The sequence below is a fragment of the Cololabis saira genome, chromosome 1, assembly GCF_033807715.1.
Source record: "Cololabis saira isolate AMF1-May2022 chromosome 1, fColSai1.1, whole genome shotgun sequence".
Classification (NCBI taxonomy): Eukaryota; Metazoa; Chordata; class Actinopteri; order Beloniformes; family Belonidae; genus Cololabis; species Cololabis saira.
Genome location: NC_084587.1, coordinates 54,395,613 through 54,411,982, shown reverse-complemented (window position 1 = coordinate 54,411,982; position 16,370 = coordinate 54,395,613). Strand labels below are relative to the sequence as shown.

Sequence of the window (16,370 nt, the reverse complement as noted above, 5' to 3'; positions counted from 1 at the left end):
CTGTAGAATTGTCAAACGTGCAAAGAATCAGTGCTCCTGCCTATTCCTTTCCCAAGATAACTTCAACTTTCAAGATCTGGCAGTTATTCAATATTACTGTGTGTTCTGACTGTTTAACAGATAAGGACACTTTTTGCAGTATCTAGTATTTTAAGAGCCACCACATCTTCCTTAAAAGGCAAATTGTGTCACATAAGAAATATTGTTTTCTTATAAGAAAATATGGTGGTACTCATGCATGTAAAGTAAAATATAAATATATGATTGTATTTTAAGATGTATGAAATAACCCTATTTTATTTGTGAAATGGACTCTCGTTCAGTCGAAACAACAAAACACGAGTTTACTACCAGTTGTTTTTCAGGAGGAGGCGCTAACACACAAACTACTCACCAACAACCGTTTACACCACGAGAAGAAGAGCAGGCCCGCCCCTGTTCTCTAACACGTCCTCAGAAAAGAGCTATAAGCAGCACTCAGTAGGTCTGAGACATTTTCAAGCAGAAAAATCTAGCAGCAAACATGAGCGGACGAGGAAAAGGAGGAAAGGGTCTCGGTAAAGGAGGCGCTAAGCGTCACCGTAAAGTCCTCCGTGACAACATCCAGGGAATCACCAAACCCGCCATCCGCCGTCTGGCTCGCCGCGGCGGGGTGAAGCGTATCTCCGGTCTAATCTACGAGGAGACCCGCGGTGTGCTGAAGGTCTTCCTGGAGAACGTGATCCGTGATGCCGTCACCTACACCGAGCACGCAAAGAGGAAGACGGTGACCGCCATGGATGTTGTGTACGCGCTCAAGAGACAGGGACGCACCCTGTACGGATTCGGGGGTTAAACCATCAAACCGTTTCAACCAAACAACGGCCCTTTTAAGGGCCACCAACCTGATCTGAGAGCAAATTACCGACATTTATACATTCTGTCGTGAACTGTCACCTGCAACCCACTGCTGAATGAAGTGCTAGTTTGCTCCCTTGGAAAGTGGAGCGAGGTATGACATTCAGTAACACTTCAGTTATTGCAATGTAACGTATACAATATTTACAATGTTTTTGTGTTTGAATTGATTAATACAAACTAGCAACTTGACAATTTAATGTAAATATTTGCTTTATTGTAGCCCATTGCATTTATGTGGGCATATTGTTCATTACTTTTTTAGCATGTAAATTATGTATCTTGTATTATATGCATTTTGTCTTATTTGTATCATACTTTTAGTTTCATGGTGCTGGAAGAGTGGCAAATAAATTGGATGGTTTTTGAGACTTCTCTGGTTCCAGGTGATGCTACGCATGATTTTGTGTAAACGTCTTGATAATAATTATAATAATTAATTAATTATTCGATGCAGGAAATAATAACCTGGACAACAATTTCTATGTTGGATGTGATCACATCTACCACTACATCTTAAATAGACATTGAGCATGCAACTGGATTCATTTTCAAACTTAGTCTTTGCATCTATCTAAATTAAAGCGATACACAACTGACAAGAGTTCTGACGCTTCTGTTGGTCCACGAAAGTTTACCTATTTTTATCCGCTTGTTTACAAAGATTCATGATGTGGAGTTGCTACAGTGTTTTAAATGTTGCGTTTTCCACTGCAGGTGGTTTTAAACGGCTGTATTCAGTTAAATGTAATACAGGACAGTTAAATAATTAAACTGTCCTTTTTTGCTGCTCGTTGACCCTGGTCAGATTAAAGAGCTCTGCACTACATTCATCCGCTACTTTTTCACAACCCTCTGAAGACAATCTCACAATACAAATATTGTATTTATAGATGTATTTGCTAAACAAACGGCGCCTGTCGGTAGTTTCCCGCTCTTCTTTCTCTCCACTGAGAGCCGCCCACCGGTTTAAATGAAGAGAGACATCATCTGTGACGTCAGAACCACTGGACCAATCACAGACGGGAGACTGCACTGTAGTTTTTGCATGTGGAGGGAATGAAAGCAGCCTCTCTGACCGAGGCAGTTCATTCGTTTCTGAAGAAGGAAACATGCCTGAACCCGCCAAGTCCGCGCCCAAGAAGGGCTCCAAGAAAGCCGTGACAAAGACCGCCGGGAAAGGCGGCAAGAAGAGGAGAAAGAGCAGGAAGGAGAGCTACGCCATCTACGTGTACAAGGTGCTGAAGCAGGTCCACCCCGACACCGGCATCTCCTCCAAGGCCATGGGCATCATGAACTCGTTCGTCAACGACATCTTTGAGCGCATCGGCTCCGAAGCGTCTCGTCTGGCTCACTACAACAAACGCTCCACCATCACCTCCAGGGAGATCCAGACCGCCGTGCGCCTCCTGCTGCCCGGGGAGCTGGCCAAGCACGCCGTGTCCGAGGGAACCAAGGCCGTCACCAAGTACACCAGCTCCAAGTAGACCAACACCCAATACAAACCAACGGCTCTTTTAAGAGCCACACACCCAATCTGGAGAGCTGAATTTCTTTTCTTTTCAAACATTGAAGTATTTATTGAATACATCTGCGTAATGGGTATTGGTCTGAGTCTGTACACAAGAGATATTTCTGCAAAAACAGGAGAAAGAATGAAACGGGCATCAACTGCTCCTGTTAACTGCAGCTTCACTCAGCAGAATCTTCATTTGCTTTCATCCAAAATATTTGCTTTTCTTTCTCTATTCAAGTGTCCTTTTGTCAATACAAAATCCATTACAGCAAAAATGAAACTTTCAGTTTCACAACTGACCCAATACAAACCAACGGCTCTTTTCAGAGCCACACCGAATCTGGAGAGCATGAAACTTCCTCCTGCAACATAACATGAACAGTAAATAATCATTAGTCTGGGGTTAAGAATATACTCCAAAATTATAAATCCACAAAGGTTAATGTGATTACAGGAATCATTTATTCATTCAGTATTGTTAGAGCACATCAAATACCTTCTGACATGCTTCAGCTGAATTACTTTAATAAAGAATTGTACCAGACGGTACAATTCATTGCGCGGCTTTTTTTTAATTGTAAGATTAAGGTTTATTTGTTGAATATCAGCATTGAGTAATGTATAATTTTAAAGGGGACGACTGAACGGCTCGTAGAAGCCACATCACACTGAACGACTCATCCGGGCGGCTGTACAGACACTGCAGAATTTGGTTGCTGTACTTCTCTGAGTTGGCAGGCTGAGGGAAGACCACTTTATATATGTTAAAGCAAGAAAAAACTTCTTTTTCACAATAGGTCCCCTTTAAGTTACTTAAAAATGTCTTAACTCCAATGACTGCTTGACTAAACAGTTTGCGAGGTTGGACTTTGTTCCCTCTGAGTAATGTAAATGTGTGTTTAGGACATACCTGTCAAATCTCCCGTTTTGGCCGGGAAACTACTGTATTTTACCTCTTTCCCACCGTCCTCCCATATAAGTAACTTCCCGTTTTATAATACTTTTTGAAAAGCATTCCTGTGCCTTTCCTAACTGAATTGTAACCGGCCTCGTGAGAACTGCCACCTGCTGTAGTTTGGTTCTGGAGAGGTTAGTGGCAACAACTCAGAGATGGATGGATGTAACCAGAGAAGGCTACTGCCAATAAAGCGAAGACGTTGTTTAAATATCTCTAAAAATGGGATACCAAATTTACTTCCTTAAAGAGGAGCAAGATTGGCCAGAGAGCCACATGAGTTAAAATGACAAATTAAAAATGTAAATGTTTCACTTGAAGACAATGTGTATATTAATTGAAAATATTTAAAATAAATAAATGTGCTTTAATTTCTTTTTGTGTTTTCATTTAGGCTTTATTATAGGAATAAGAATGTTCACAGCATTGCAGTGTCAACAAAAATCGGCCTATCAGGCTATGAGCACATCATTGTAGTTTGTAGATGTTTGACAGGTCGTTATTTTAGATTTCATGTAAACCTGTCTCAAAATGTAACATACTGGACCTCTGTTGGGATGGTGGGATTGCTGGCAGTGGAAAATGTCCCTTATTTTTAAATCCAAAACTTGACAGGTATGGTTTAGGATGTGTAAATACACGCGTAGAAGGCGGCTTACGCAACTTTCAGGCGCTTTTTCTGCGCAAGCAAGCTTTATAGATGAGGCCCCAGATCTTTAGGGGACAGTCAGTGGAGCTACACCTCCGCTGCTCCTGATTGGTGGATTCTGCTCTGCAGCTAGGCCCCGTCCCCAGGAGCTCCAATGCTCGCTGTTTATTGGATAGAATCTCTTCACAACTCCCGCCTCGTTTCTCTCTGTCCTGATTGGTGCGGCAGGACTCGTCCCGCGCTCTCCGGTATTTAATGAGGTTTTCCGCTGCTGGAGACACAGTTTCTCTTGACACCAGTTCCAGAAAGACATTATCAACATGAGCGGCCGCGGAAAGACCGGAGGGAAAGCCAGAGCGAAGGCCAAGACCCGCTCCTCCCGTGCAGGACTGCAGTTCCCAGTGGGTCGTGTCCACAGACTGCTGCGTAAAGGCAACTACGCTCAGCGCGTCGGTGCCGGCGCCCCCGTCTACCTGGCGGCTGTGCTGGAGTATCTGACCGCTGAGATCCTGGAGCTGGCTGGAAACGCTGCCCGCGACAACAAGAAGACCCGCATCATCCCCCGTCACCTGCAGCTGGCTGTCCGCAACGACGAGGAGCTCAACAAGCTGCTGGGGGGGGTCACCATCGCTCAGGGCGGCGTGCTGCCCAACATCCAGGCGGTGCTGCTGCCGAAGAAGACCGAGAAGGCCGCCAAGGCCAAGTAAAGCTGCTGCTGAACCCGAAACACAACGGCTCTTTTAAGAGCCACACACTTCTCTGAGAGACACGATTACCAGATAACAATTACTATGGGATTTTGTGCTTGTTCTCACATGTAAGTCGCTTTGGATAAAAGCGTCTGCTAAATGACTGTAATACCACTAACGATTAATCCACTAATGCATCCACACACTTTAAAGCGCAAAAGGTTGTATGGAGCAGTAACGTATGCTTTTACTGGAAACTAAACTGTCTCAGAACAAACGACCAATAAATACATCTAGAGATGCGAGATGACTGAGAGCAGATTGTTTAAAAAAGAAATATTTTAACATTTTCGATTATAGCACTAACTAGTTCATCAGTTGTCTGCTTGTTGAAGTGAGGCTCTGTAAGTAATGACTGCTTTTCAGAGGTAATTAAACTTACTTTCTCTACAAAGGAAAATGAATTCACTAGTGTTGCTTCAGAAACTTCAAAAGTCTGTTAATCTAACGGGGAAATAAGCAATTGCTCTTTTTTGAAATAGGAACTGATACCGATGTTTCAGTAGATGTCGCTAACACACTGTAATACACCAACATCCATTAAGGCGGAGAAAAATCCGTCCCTGTCCTCTAACACGTCCTCCCAAAAAGTACACAATCTTTTTTCCTTACCAGTATACTATAAATGCTACCCAGCTAGTTGGGGTTGGTTTCTAGTGATTGGAGTAAATAAACTAATAAATAAAATTAACTAATTTACACAACCGGGACAGAGAGACTGCAGGGGGCGGGGCTCCGGACTAGGCGGGAGTTTTGAAAAGATTCTGTCCAATAAACGGCGCACATTGAGGCGCGAGCTCGCTCCCGGGGCGAGGCGGGGCTGCAGAGCAGAATCCACCAATCAGGAGCGGAGGTCTGGACCGCGTCACCGAGTCACAGCCTTTAAGAGCAGCGAGTCTCGCTTCTCCCAGCATTATTGTCCTGATCCAGAACCAGTCGTCATGGCCAGAACTAAGCAGACCGCTCGTAAGTCCACCGGAGGCAAAGCCCCCAGGAAGCAGCTGGCCACCAAGGCCGCCCGGAAGAGCGCCCCGGCCACCGGCGGAGTGAAGAAGCCTCACCGCTACAGGCCCGGTACCGTGGCTCTGAGGGAGATCCGCCGCTACCAGAAGTCCACGGAGCTGCTGATCCGCAAGCTGCCCTTCCAGCGGCTGGTGAGAGAAATCGCTCAGGACTTCAAGACCGACCTGCGCTTCCAGAGCTCTGCCGTCATGGCCCTGCAGGAGGCCAGCGAGGCTTACCTGGTGGGGCTGTTCGAGGACACCAACCTGTGCGCCATCCACGCCAAGAGGGTCACCATTATGCCCAAAGACATCCAGCTGGCCCGCCGCATCCGCGGGGAGAGAGCTTAGACCGTCTACCTTGTAACCCACAACGGCTCTTTTAAGAGCCACCAACATCACCACTAAAGAGCTAGTTTTCCTTTTAGAATGTAACGTGAAAAATGCACCTCTACTTGTCTTGTCTCTCCTGTCTTTTTCATTATCAAACGAGCCGTTATCTTTGTCTCAAGCTTTATTTTAAGAAACTGCCACGACATTCATTTGTCAGCGTACCTCTCAAGTCCGACTGCCAAGGAGCTACTGGATAGGATACATAACTGACTTTAACTTATAACAATGTAATCAATAACAAATTTGCATGAGTACCACTATTTTCTTATAAGAAAACAATATTTCTTATGTGACACAATTTGCCTTTTAAGGAAGATGTGGTGGCTCTTAAAATACTAGATACTGCAAAAAGTGTCCTTATCTGTTAAACAGTTATAACACAGTGATATTGAATAACTGCCAGATATTGAAAGTTGCAGTTATCTTGGGAAAGGAATAGGCAGGAGCACTGATTCTTTGCACATTTGACAATTCTACAGCCATAAAATCAAAGTAAATCCAGGCGGCTTGAATGTAATTACAGTAGTAAAATAAGCCACATTAAGAAATGCTGAAGTCTATGAGTGAATTATTGATTAAGATACTGTGAAATGTATAGTGGATCAAAAAGTAAGCTACAAATAAAAGAGAAAGGGGTTGAAACCTGGTTCTTGTAAATTCTTTGAAACTGTCACTTTACTTTTGTGTAAAATAAAATATACTGTTCCCTTAAATGTACATTTGATAAACGAGGGTAATTGTTCAATTTATTGTTTAAAAAACAAGCTGATAGGAAAACAACTCTCAGGATGAAGTGGTGGCTCTTAAAAGAGCCTTTTTCATTTTGTCCAGCAGTGACGCTTCACTTCTTCTTGGGTGCTGCCTTCTTGGCTTTGGGCTTGGCCACCTTCTTGGCAGGGGACTTGTTGGCTTTGGGGGCCTTCTTCAGCACCTTCTTGGGGCTCTTGGCGACCTTCTTGGGGCTCTTGGCGACCTTCTTGGGGCTCTTGGCCGTCTTCTTGAGCGCTGCGGGCTTCTTCACCTTCTTGGGGCTCTTCTTGGCCGCTGCTGGTTTCTTGGCTGCTGCGCTCTTCGCCTTCTTCGCTGCTGCGGGTTTCTTGGCGGCGGGCTTGTTGGCTTTAGGAGCTGCTTTCTTCACGGGAGCTTTGGCCTTCGTGTCAGTGTTCTTGCTCATCTTGAAGGAGCCGGAGGCCCCGGTCCCCTTGGTCTGGACCAGGGTCCCCTTGGTCACCAGGCTCTTGATGGCGGTGTTGACGCGGGCTTTGTTCTTGTCCACGTCGTATCCTCCGGCGGCCAGAGCTTTCTTGACGGCGGCGGCGGACACGCCGCTGCGCTCCTTGGACGCGGCCACGGCCTTCACGATGAGCTCTGCCGCGCTGGGGCCGGCCTTCTTCGGCTTGGACACCTTCTTCTTGGCGGCTTTGGCCGGAGCCGGAGCTGGAGCTACTTCTGCCATGTCGAGCTGCTGCGAGAGTCACTGCTAATGATGAGAAGCCGGAGCTCCGGACGGAGCTTAAACACACCATGAGAACCGTGGAGACTCAACCCGCAGCGCCGCTCCCGTGTGCAGTCGGTGGAGTCCCACTTGTGTTTTCTCCTCGTAAATAAAGTATTTACAATGAGTACTGGAGCAGCGTTAGAGACTGTAATAAAAACAGATGACAGTTGACTTGTGTCTCTCTATTTTTAGGTCATGTAAAGCTCTGATTTCCTTTATTATTTGTTCCAGGACCCTTCAATGTCACCGACTCCCCTCGATGTCCAGCGGATTTCCCGTCTTCTTTTTACTCTAACAAGCTTCATATGTATTACAACTCAAATAAGATACGTTTAACAGTTAAACAACACGTTTGTTCATTAATTTTAATCAACAACAATCATCTCTTGTTCATAGTTTCTTTCTAAATTAACGAACATTTGGCATCAGCAAACACACGTGGCAGACGTCATGTCCCAGCAAAACCTCTCTCCGTCAACATTTCTCCTGCTGAATATGTATAAATTAAATACAGCACTGCTGTCCCCAGAACACAAATTATTGATGTGGTTCCACCCTGACATAAGAAACGACATCAAAAATCTCAGCTGATGCAAAAACGTCAAGCACACAAGGTTTCAGCCATTGCTTAGTTGGATTAAAGTTGGCAGTAGCCCCAAAAATCTTTTAAAATGTTTTTAAAACTTTAATTCCCTAATATTACACATATGGAGGAACTAAAACTGACATAATTAAAAATAAAAGCAGAAATATATATATATATATATTGTAGTGGTGGCTGTGAGACACTGGTGGCACTTGGAATTGTGGGATAACATTTTACTGCAACTGTTGCCTTATTTCAGCATGCTGTTTTCTTTTTGTTGGTGTACCATGCGGTGTAGCAGCTACATATTTGCTGTGTGTTGTGTTGATAATGTCAATAAAGTTGACACAATGAATTATTGCAGAAACTCTCCAATAGCCATTCGTTCACATCTTGCTGGTGCTACAATATATTTTATTTTTTTTTCCTTTTCCTTATACTTGCATTTGTTGTTTTTACATCTCATCCCCTCGTTTTACTTTACCTGATGCATTTCTGCATCTGGTAGAATAAAACCTGTAGAATAACACCCTGCTCATTATCAGAATCAGAATCAGAAAATGATTTATTGCCAAGTTTAACACACACAAGGAATTTGTTGTGGTGATTGGTGCAATACAATACACATATAAAAGCAAATATATAAGAGATAAAATAAAATGTATACAGAAATGTACAAAATTAGGTTTTTAAAGTGCCGGATATGAGTCAGTACAAAAAGTGACTTAGGATGACTTGGGACAGATAAAATGTATAAACAGAAATGTACAATATGAGGTTTTTAAAGTGCCGGATATGAGTCGGTACAAAAGTTACAGGATTGGAATCTTTACGTTAATGCAACGTAGAGTGGGATGGGGGGGAAGTCCGTAGTAGACGGGGGAGCGGGGGGACCGGGGCCTTGTTGATGAGGACAGCTGCAGACGGGAAAAAACTGTTCTTGTGGCGTGAGGTTTTGGTCCTGATGGACCGCAGCCTCCTGCCAGAGGGAAGAGTCTGGAACAGTTTTTGACCGGGGTGGGAGGGGTCTGCTGCAATCTTTCCTGCACGCTTCAGGGTCCTGGAGGCTGCAGGTCCTGGAGGCTGCAGGTTCGGGAGAGATGGGAGATTGCAGCCAATCACCTTCTCTGCAGAGCGGATGATACGCTGCAGTCTGCTCCTGTCCTTCACAGTGGCAGCAGCGTACCAGACGGTGATGGAGGAGGTGATGATGGACTCAATGATGGCCGTGTAAAACTGCACCATCATCGTCTTTGGCAGGTTGGACTTCCAGGGGCCTCATTTATCAACAGTTCGTACGCACAGATCTGTGCCTAAAGCGTGCGTACGAGCATTCCCATGCAAAGTATGGAATTTATCAACATGTATTTGTGCGCAGAAACGCGTGTAAATGTAAGCAACTCCGACCATGCGTACACACAAAACCTAGTGGTAGAACAGTGAAACTACAAATAGAACCCATTAAAAGAGTCACAGTGTTCAGCGATCTCAAACTTCACACATGTTCCCCGTTTCCTCCAATTAATAAAAATTCTCCATTAGTAATTTAGACATTTTGAATAATTGGTCTGACAAGCTATAAAAGACAGCTTTGGCAGGACGACCTGAAAAGAAAATACAAGTACCATGGTGTAAGCGCCATGTATAGCTTATAATTTACTTTATAGTTAACTCTTTTATTGCATAATATGCCTTGTTGTTCACAGAGAAGGAATATATTTCAGTTTAAGTTTTGAGAGTTATTATTTAATAGTTTAGTGATTAAGACCTAAATTTCACTACTAATATTTGTTTTGCCTTAATGGTTTCGGTAGTTTGGGCCAGTGGGGCTTCCGTAGCAGCTGAAGGTTTGTTTGATGTTTATGTCAGTTGAAAGAATAAACAAGTGACGGCGGAGCAACACAGCGTTTTACCGTTCTGTTGACGGTTCTGTTGCCGTACTCAACGCGTAAAAAATCTCCTGTCGTCATTACCATTCATGAAGTGAGTAAGATGTTTGGTCAAAAGAAGAAAGAGTCTAAAGTCTAAAGATAGTCACTACATAAGTAAAACGCTCCTCCGGGAACAAGACATCTGCGTTGCCATGACGACAAAACAAACTGACAGTCATAAAGAGGTACAAAGAACGGCATCTCACTCACCTTCTCGTAAAACCGAGACAACAAAGATGTTTGGTCTGAAGAAGATGACATCCATTTAAGAAAGCCCAGTTGTGCTTTGTGTCATAGACCATTTCGTCAAATTGTTCAGTTAGAAGGAAGAAGCGGAGTAAATCCAAGATGTCGGACGAGGATGACAGTTACGAGGCTATCGCAGAGAGGCGCAGTACCGCGGTTAGTCACAAGAGGGCGCCAAAACCCACAGAAAAAGCGCTAGAAGAGCAAACAAGCCGGCAAATAAGTGCAAGAAGGTCAAAACTCTCACAGGTGACTTCAAAAACGAACAAGATCACTGCACTAATGAAAGATAATGAGAGTCCAGATGTTGTGAATGAAAATTTAAATTAATGCACAAAACTACTACAAGAGTTTATTCACGCAAACGCAAATGTTCTTTTGCTGTTGCCCAAAGATGAACATGAAGCAGATAAAAAATTCTGGTTTGATCCAAAAAGACAAGAAATCAGCAGATTTATGACAGAAGTCGAAGAATGGGTAGCTGATAAAAGGCAAAAACAGCATACAGACATGAATAGCTACAACAGTGTAAATGTGACTAATATTCCATCATCCAAGAAATCTAGTCACAAAAGCAAAGCAAGCAGCCGCTCATCAACGTCGTCAAGAGCCTCATCTGTAATGTCTGCACGACAAAAGGAACAAGCAGAACATGCCGCCTTACTCGCACGCGCAGCATCTCTGAAACAGAAACAGGAGTTGGAAATGGAAGAGTGCAAGTTAAAGGCAAGGATGGATCAGCTCAAGATTGAAACAGACATTGCTGTATCCACAGCCAAATTAAACGTTTTCGAAGACTATGAGCATGAGAGCTGTGACAATGATGTCACTGTTCTTTCTGTGGCAAGTTCGGCAGATCAACGGCCACCAAATGGCAGGCAAGAGCCTGAAGTAAGTCATGATCTCACTGAAGGGTCAAACATAAATCATCAAGCGAAACAAGAGGATTGCATACAACAAACGGCTGACAGATGTAATCCAGTAAACTTGTGTGAAGTGATGCTGAAACAAAATGACATCACTGAGATGTTAGTTAAGCAACAACGACTGTCACACTTACCTCAGAGAGATGTGCCAGTTTTCAGTGGCGATCCACTTGACTTTAAGTCATTCTTAAGAGCCTTTGATCATACCATTCATGACAAAACTGATAGTGACAGTGACAGGTTATATTAGCTTGAACAGTTTACCAGAGGTGAACCGAGAGACTTAATCCGAAGTTGCCAACACATGAGTCCATCTCAAGGCTACAGTGAGGCAAGGAAATTGCTGACTTATCACTATGGTAACAAACTTAAAATCGCAAATGCCTACATGAACAGAGCCTTCAGCTGGCCACAAATTAAGCCAGAAGATGCTAAGGGTCTTCATAGTTATTCCTTGTTTCTCACTGGCTGCGATAATGCAATGCAAGATGTCGACCAGCTCCAAGAAATGGAGCATCCCACTAATCTCAGAATGATTGTTTCCAAGTTACCATACAAGATGAGAGAGAGGTGGAGAGTGACCGCCTTTGACATCCAAGAAACCACAGGAAGGAGAGAGAGATTTTCAGATCTGGTCAGATTCATAAACAGACAAGCTAAAATAGCCACAGATCCTGTGTTCGGTGACATAAAATATGTTGAAGATAAAGGAAAACTTCATCCAAACGTGAAAATGAACAGAGCACCCAGGCCGAAAGGGAGTACATTTGCCACAAGTGCAGCACCAGCAGCCACAAGTGGAAAGTCACCTGAAAAGGGTAAACACTCCTCTCATTACACAATCGATGCCTACCAGCAGCCATGTGTCTACTGTGAAAAACAACATATGTTGTCAGAATGTCACGAAATCAGAAAACAGCCTTATGATGAAAGGATAAAGTTTCTTAAAGGAAAAGGTCTGTGTTTCTCATGCCTGACACAAGGCCATATGAGCAAAGACTGTAAAAAAAGAGCTTCATGTGAATATTGCTCAAAAAGACACCCAAGCCTGCTTCATTTCACAAAGGAAGAAGGTAATGAAACAGATGAGATTAGCCAGAAAAGCAGCACTGAAAGTACTACGTCCAGCGAGCCGGTACACACCTGTGGAGCAACCGGGGCCGGAAAAGATAATAGAGTCCTGTCTATAGTGCCTGTGTGTGTCAAGCTAACGAAAAGTTCTAAGACAATAGAAACTTATGCATTCATGGATAATGGAAGCCAGTCTACGTTCTGCTCGGAGAAGCTGATGAGACAGCTGAACATTGAAGGCAAGAAGGCTCAAATACTGCTTCGCACGATGGGGCAGGAAAAGGTGGAGCCAAGCTACTATCTCACAGGATTAGAGGTTTGTGGCTTGAAAGAGAACATTTACATTGACTTGCCTGGGATTTACACACAGAAAGACATTCCAGTGTCAAAAGACAACATTCCAGTGCAGAAAGACTTGGAAAGCTGGCCACACCTCCACGGAATCGAACTGCCACACATAGACGCAGACATTGGTCTTTTAATAGGATGTGATGTTCGCAAGGCCATGGAACCGTGGGAGGTTATCCACAGTGAAGATGACGGTCCATATGCAGTTTGCACAGTTCTCGGTTGGGTCATCAACGGACCTCTCAGGCGAAACTGTTACACATCTGACAGTGAGCTCAGTGTTTCTGTTAACCGTATCTCTATTGCTAGTGTGGAAAACCTGCTGGTGCAACAGTTTAATCACGATTTTCCAGAGAAAGCCAGTGACGAGAAACAGGAAATGTCAAGAGAAGACATACAATTCATGAACAGTGTTAATAAGACTGTTAAAAGGGTCGATGGACACTACAGTATAGGTCTTCCCCTGAGAAACAAATCTGTTCAAAATGCCTAACAACTACAATATGGCCGCACAGAGAGCAGAAGACCTGAAAAAGAGACTTGTCAAGAATGAGGAGTTTCACAGAGAATACACAAGCCACATGTCTGACCTGCTCAGTAAAGGATATGCAGTCAAAGTGTCAAATGAGAATGCTGTGTCTGAAGATAAGAGAGTGTGGTACATACCTCACCACGGAGTGTACCACCCCCAAAAAGGGAAGCTTCGTGTAGTTTTCGATGCTGCAGCTTCATACCAATTCAATTCAATTCAATTTAATTTTATTTATATAGCGTCTAATACAACAAATGTTGTCTCTAGACGCTTTCCAGAGATCGAGAACATGAACATAAACATAAACCCCCGAGCAGTTAAAGGTAGAACTCAGGTAAAAACTCCCATAGTGGGAGAAAAGCCTTAAGCCAAACAGTGGCAAGGAAAAACTCCCCTTTAGGAGGGAAGAAACCTTGAGCAGGACCAGGCTCATAAGGGGGGACCCTCCTGCCGAAGGCCAGACTGGGGGAGTCAGGAACGTCAGCAGCACACAGTGGAAGCAGCAGCGGGATGACCAGAGGTGGGGGGGGGGCGTCAGCAGCACACAACAGTCATGTGGAAGCAGCAGCGGGATGACCAGAGGGGGGGGGGGGTGCAGGCAGGCGGAAGCAGCAACAGCAGACATCCACGTAGGCAGGTGGAAGCAGCAACGGGATGACCGGGGATGGGGGGAGGGCCGGGAACACAGGCCAGAACGCAGCTCCCGAGGCTCCAGCCTGCAAACATGCACAAAAGAGAAAAAAGGGGGGCCGGCACAAGAAACTACAGGAACGATGGACAAAAATGATAGCTATGAGATATTTATAATAAATAAAAATGGTAATGGAGAAGAGAGGCAGGGAAAAGGAGAGGAGAAGAAGGGTGAGAGGCACCGCCCAGCGGATCATGTCGGTGCCCCCCTGCAGCATAAGCCTATAGCAGCATATCTACCGCGAAGCTATATTTGAGACTAACTATTATAGTTTTGTTCTATAGCTGCGACTATGACTACTGACTCTAACACACTAGAGTTTACACTACCTAGAGATTTACCAACACCAGCTAGAGGTTTACTAAACACTAACTATAGGCTTTACTAAACAGAAAGGTTTTAAGTTTAGTTTTAAAGGTGGAGGTGGTGTCAGCCTCCTTAACCCAGATTGGAAGTTGGTTCCAAAGTAATGGTGCCTGATAGCAGAACACCCGCCCTCCAAATCTACATTTAGATACTCTAGGAACTACGAGTAAACCTGCACCCTGGGAGCGGAGAGCTCTGCCAGGAACATAAGGCACTATCAAATCTTGTAAATACTGCGGAGCTAAGCCGTTTTGGGCTTTATATGCAAGTAATAAAATTTTAAATTGAATTCTGAATTTTACAGGTAGCCAATGGAGCGACGCTAACACTGGAGAGACGTGGTCTCTCCTGCTGATTCCTGTCAGCACTCGTGCTGCTGCATTCTGGATCAGCTGGAGCCTATTCAGCAAATTACTTGGACATACTGCTAACAACACATTACAGTAATCCAGTCTAGAAGATACAAACGCATGAACTAGTTTTTCTGCATCACTCTGCGAGAGGATTTTCCTAATTTTTGCAATATTACGGAGATGGAAAAACGCTATTTTACAAACCTGATTAACATATGGTTTAAACGACAAATCCTGATCGAAAACAACACCAAGGTTTCTCACAGTTGCACTGGAAGCCATCGCAACACCATCTAATCCCTTCCTAAGATGCTCTGGACCAAAAATGATAACCTCTGTTTTATCTGAATTTAGAAGCAAGAAATTTCTGGACATCCAGTCCTTGATGTCCCTAAGACATGCCTGAAGTTTAACCAACGGTTCTGTCTCATCCGGCTTCATAGACAAATAGAGCTGCGTATCATCAGCATAGCAATGAAAGTGTATGCCGTGATTCTGGATTATATTTCCCAACGGCTGCATGTATAAACTAAACAAGATTGGCCCTAGCACTGAACCCTGCGGAACACCATAACAGACCCTTGACTGTTCTGAAGAAACCTCATGTACATGAACAAACTGGAACCTGTCAGATAGATATGATTTAAACCAACGTAGAGCTGTCCCTTTAATCCCAACAACATGCTCTAACCTGTGCAGTAAAATGCCATGATCAACAGTGTCAAAAGCAGCACTGAGGTCCAGTAGAACCAATATGGATGCTAATCCCTTATCTAAGGCCATAAGAAGGTCATTCGTAACTCGAACCAGTGCCGTCTCTGTGCTATGATGCATTCTGAACCCTGACTGAAAGACTTCAAACAGATCATTTCTATACAAATAGTCACATAACTGGCTTGAAACTGCCTTTTCCAGAATTTTAGATACAAATGGAAGGTTAGAAATTGGCCTATAATTAGCTAAGGTGTCTGGGTCAAGGGAAGGTTTTTTAAGTAAAGGTTTAATTACTGCCACTTTGAAAACCTGTGGTACATATCCTAAGCTTAGGGATAGGTTGATTTGGTCCAGTATTGTCACACCAATAAGAGAAAAAACATTTTTGAATAGTCGAGTCGGGATCGGGTCTAACATACATGTGGTAGACTTAGCTCTATTAACGAGTGAAGTCAGCTCAGGGAGGTCTATAGGATCAAAACAGTCTAGAGTCAAGTCAGAGCCTAGGGAAGTCGCTAAAGCTGAAGAAACGCCCACAACCGGCTGGTTGATTTCTTCTCTAATTCTCGTGATTTTACTGTTAAAGAAGCTCATAAAGTCCTCACTACTGAGAGCTGCAGGAATACACGGCTCCACAGAGCTGTGACTCTTTGTCAGCCTGGCTACATTGCTGAACAGAAAACGTGGGTTACTTTTGTTATCCTCTATCAACGTTGAATAATAAGCTGTTCTTGCTTTGCGAATGGCTTTTTTATATACTATTAGAATATCTTTCCATTCACGATAAGAGTCTACAGACTTACAAGAGTGCCACTTCCTTTCCATTTTACGCACGCTTTGTTTCAACATGCGAATATCTGAATTGTACCAGGGAGTTAAGCTCCTGTGGCTAGAAACCCTCCTTTTCAAAGGAGCAACTTCATCTAAAGCTGAGTGCAACAGATCAGC

General features: G+C 43.9%; 2 protein-coding genes across 2 annotated transcripts in view; one reads left to right on the top strand and one right to left on the bottom strand.

Annotated features, from left to right (window-relative positions):
* Positions 1–523: 523 nt before the first annotated feature.
* Positions 524–16,370, top strand: part of LOC133444372 (uncharacterized) — a 42,492-nt gene continuing 26,645 nt past the window's right edge. The window contains exons 1-4 of the mRNA XM_061722154.1: positions 524–830; positions 2,002–2,380; positions 4,436–4,720; positions 5,557–6,036. Of these exons, the coding sequence (XP_061578138.1) occupies positions 524–830; positions 2,002–2,380; positions 4,436–4,720; positions 5,557–6,036 (1,451 nt within the window). The remainder of the gene's footprint in view (positions 831–2,001; positions 2,381–4,435; positions 4,721–5,556; positions 6,037–16,370) is intronic.
* On the bottom strand, positions 7,002–7,616 carry LOC133448014 (histone H1-like). The gene has a single exon (XM_061726518.1). The coding sequence runs from the start codon at positions 7,614–7,616 to the stop codon at positions 7,002–7,004; it is 615 nt and encodes a 204-aa protein (XP_061582502.1).

Coding starts and splice junctions, on each gene's coding strand:
- LOC133448014 (XM_061726518.1), bottom strand. CDS start 7,616: ATGGCAGAAGTAGCTCCAGCTCCGGCTCCGGCCAAAGCCGCCAAGAAG.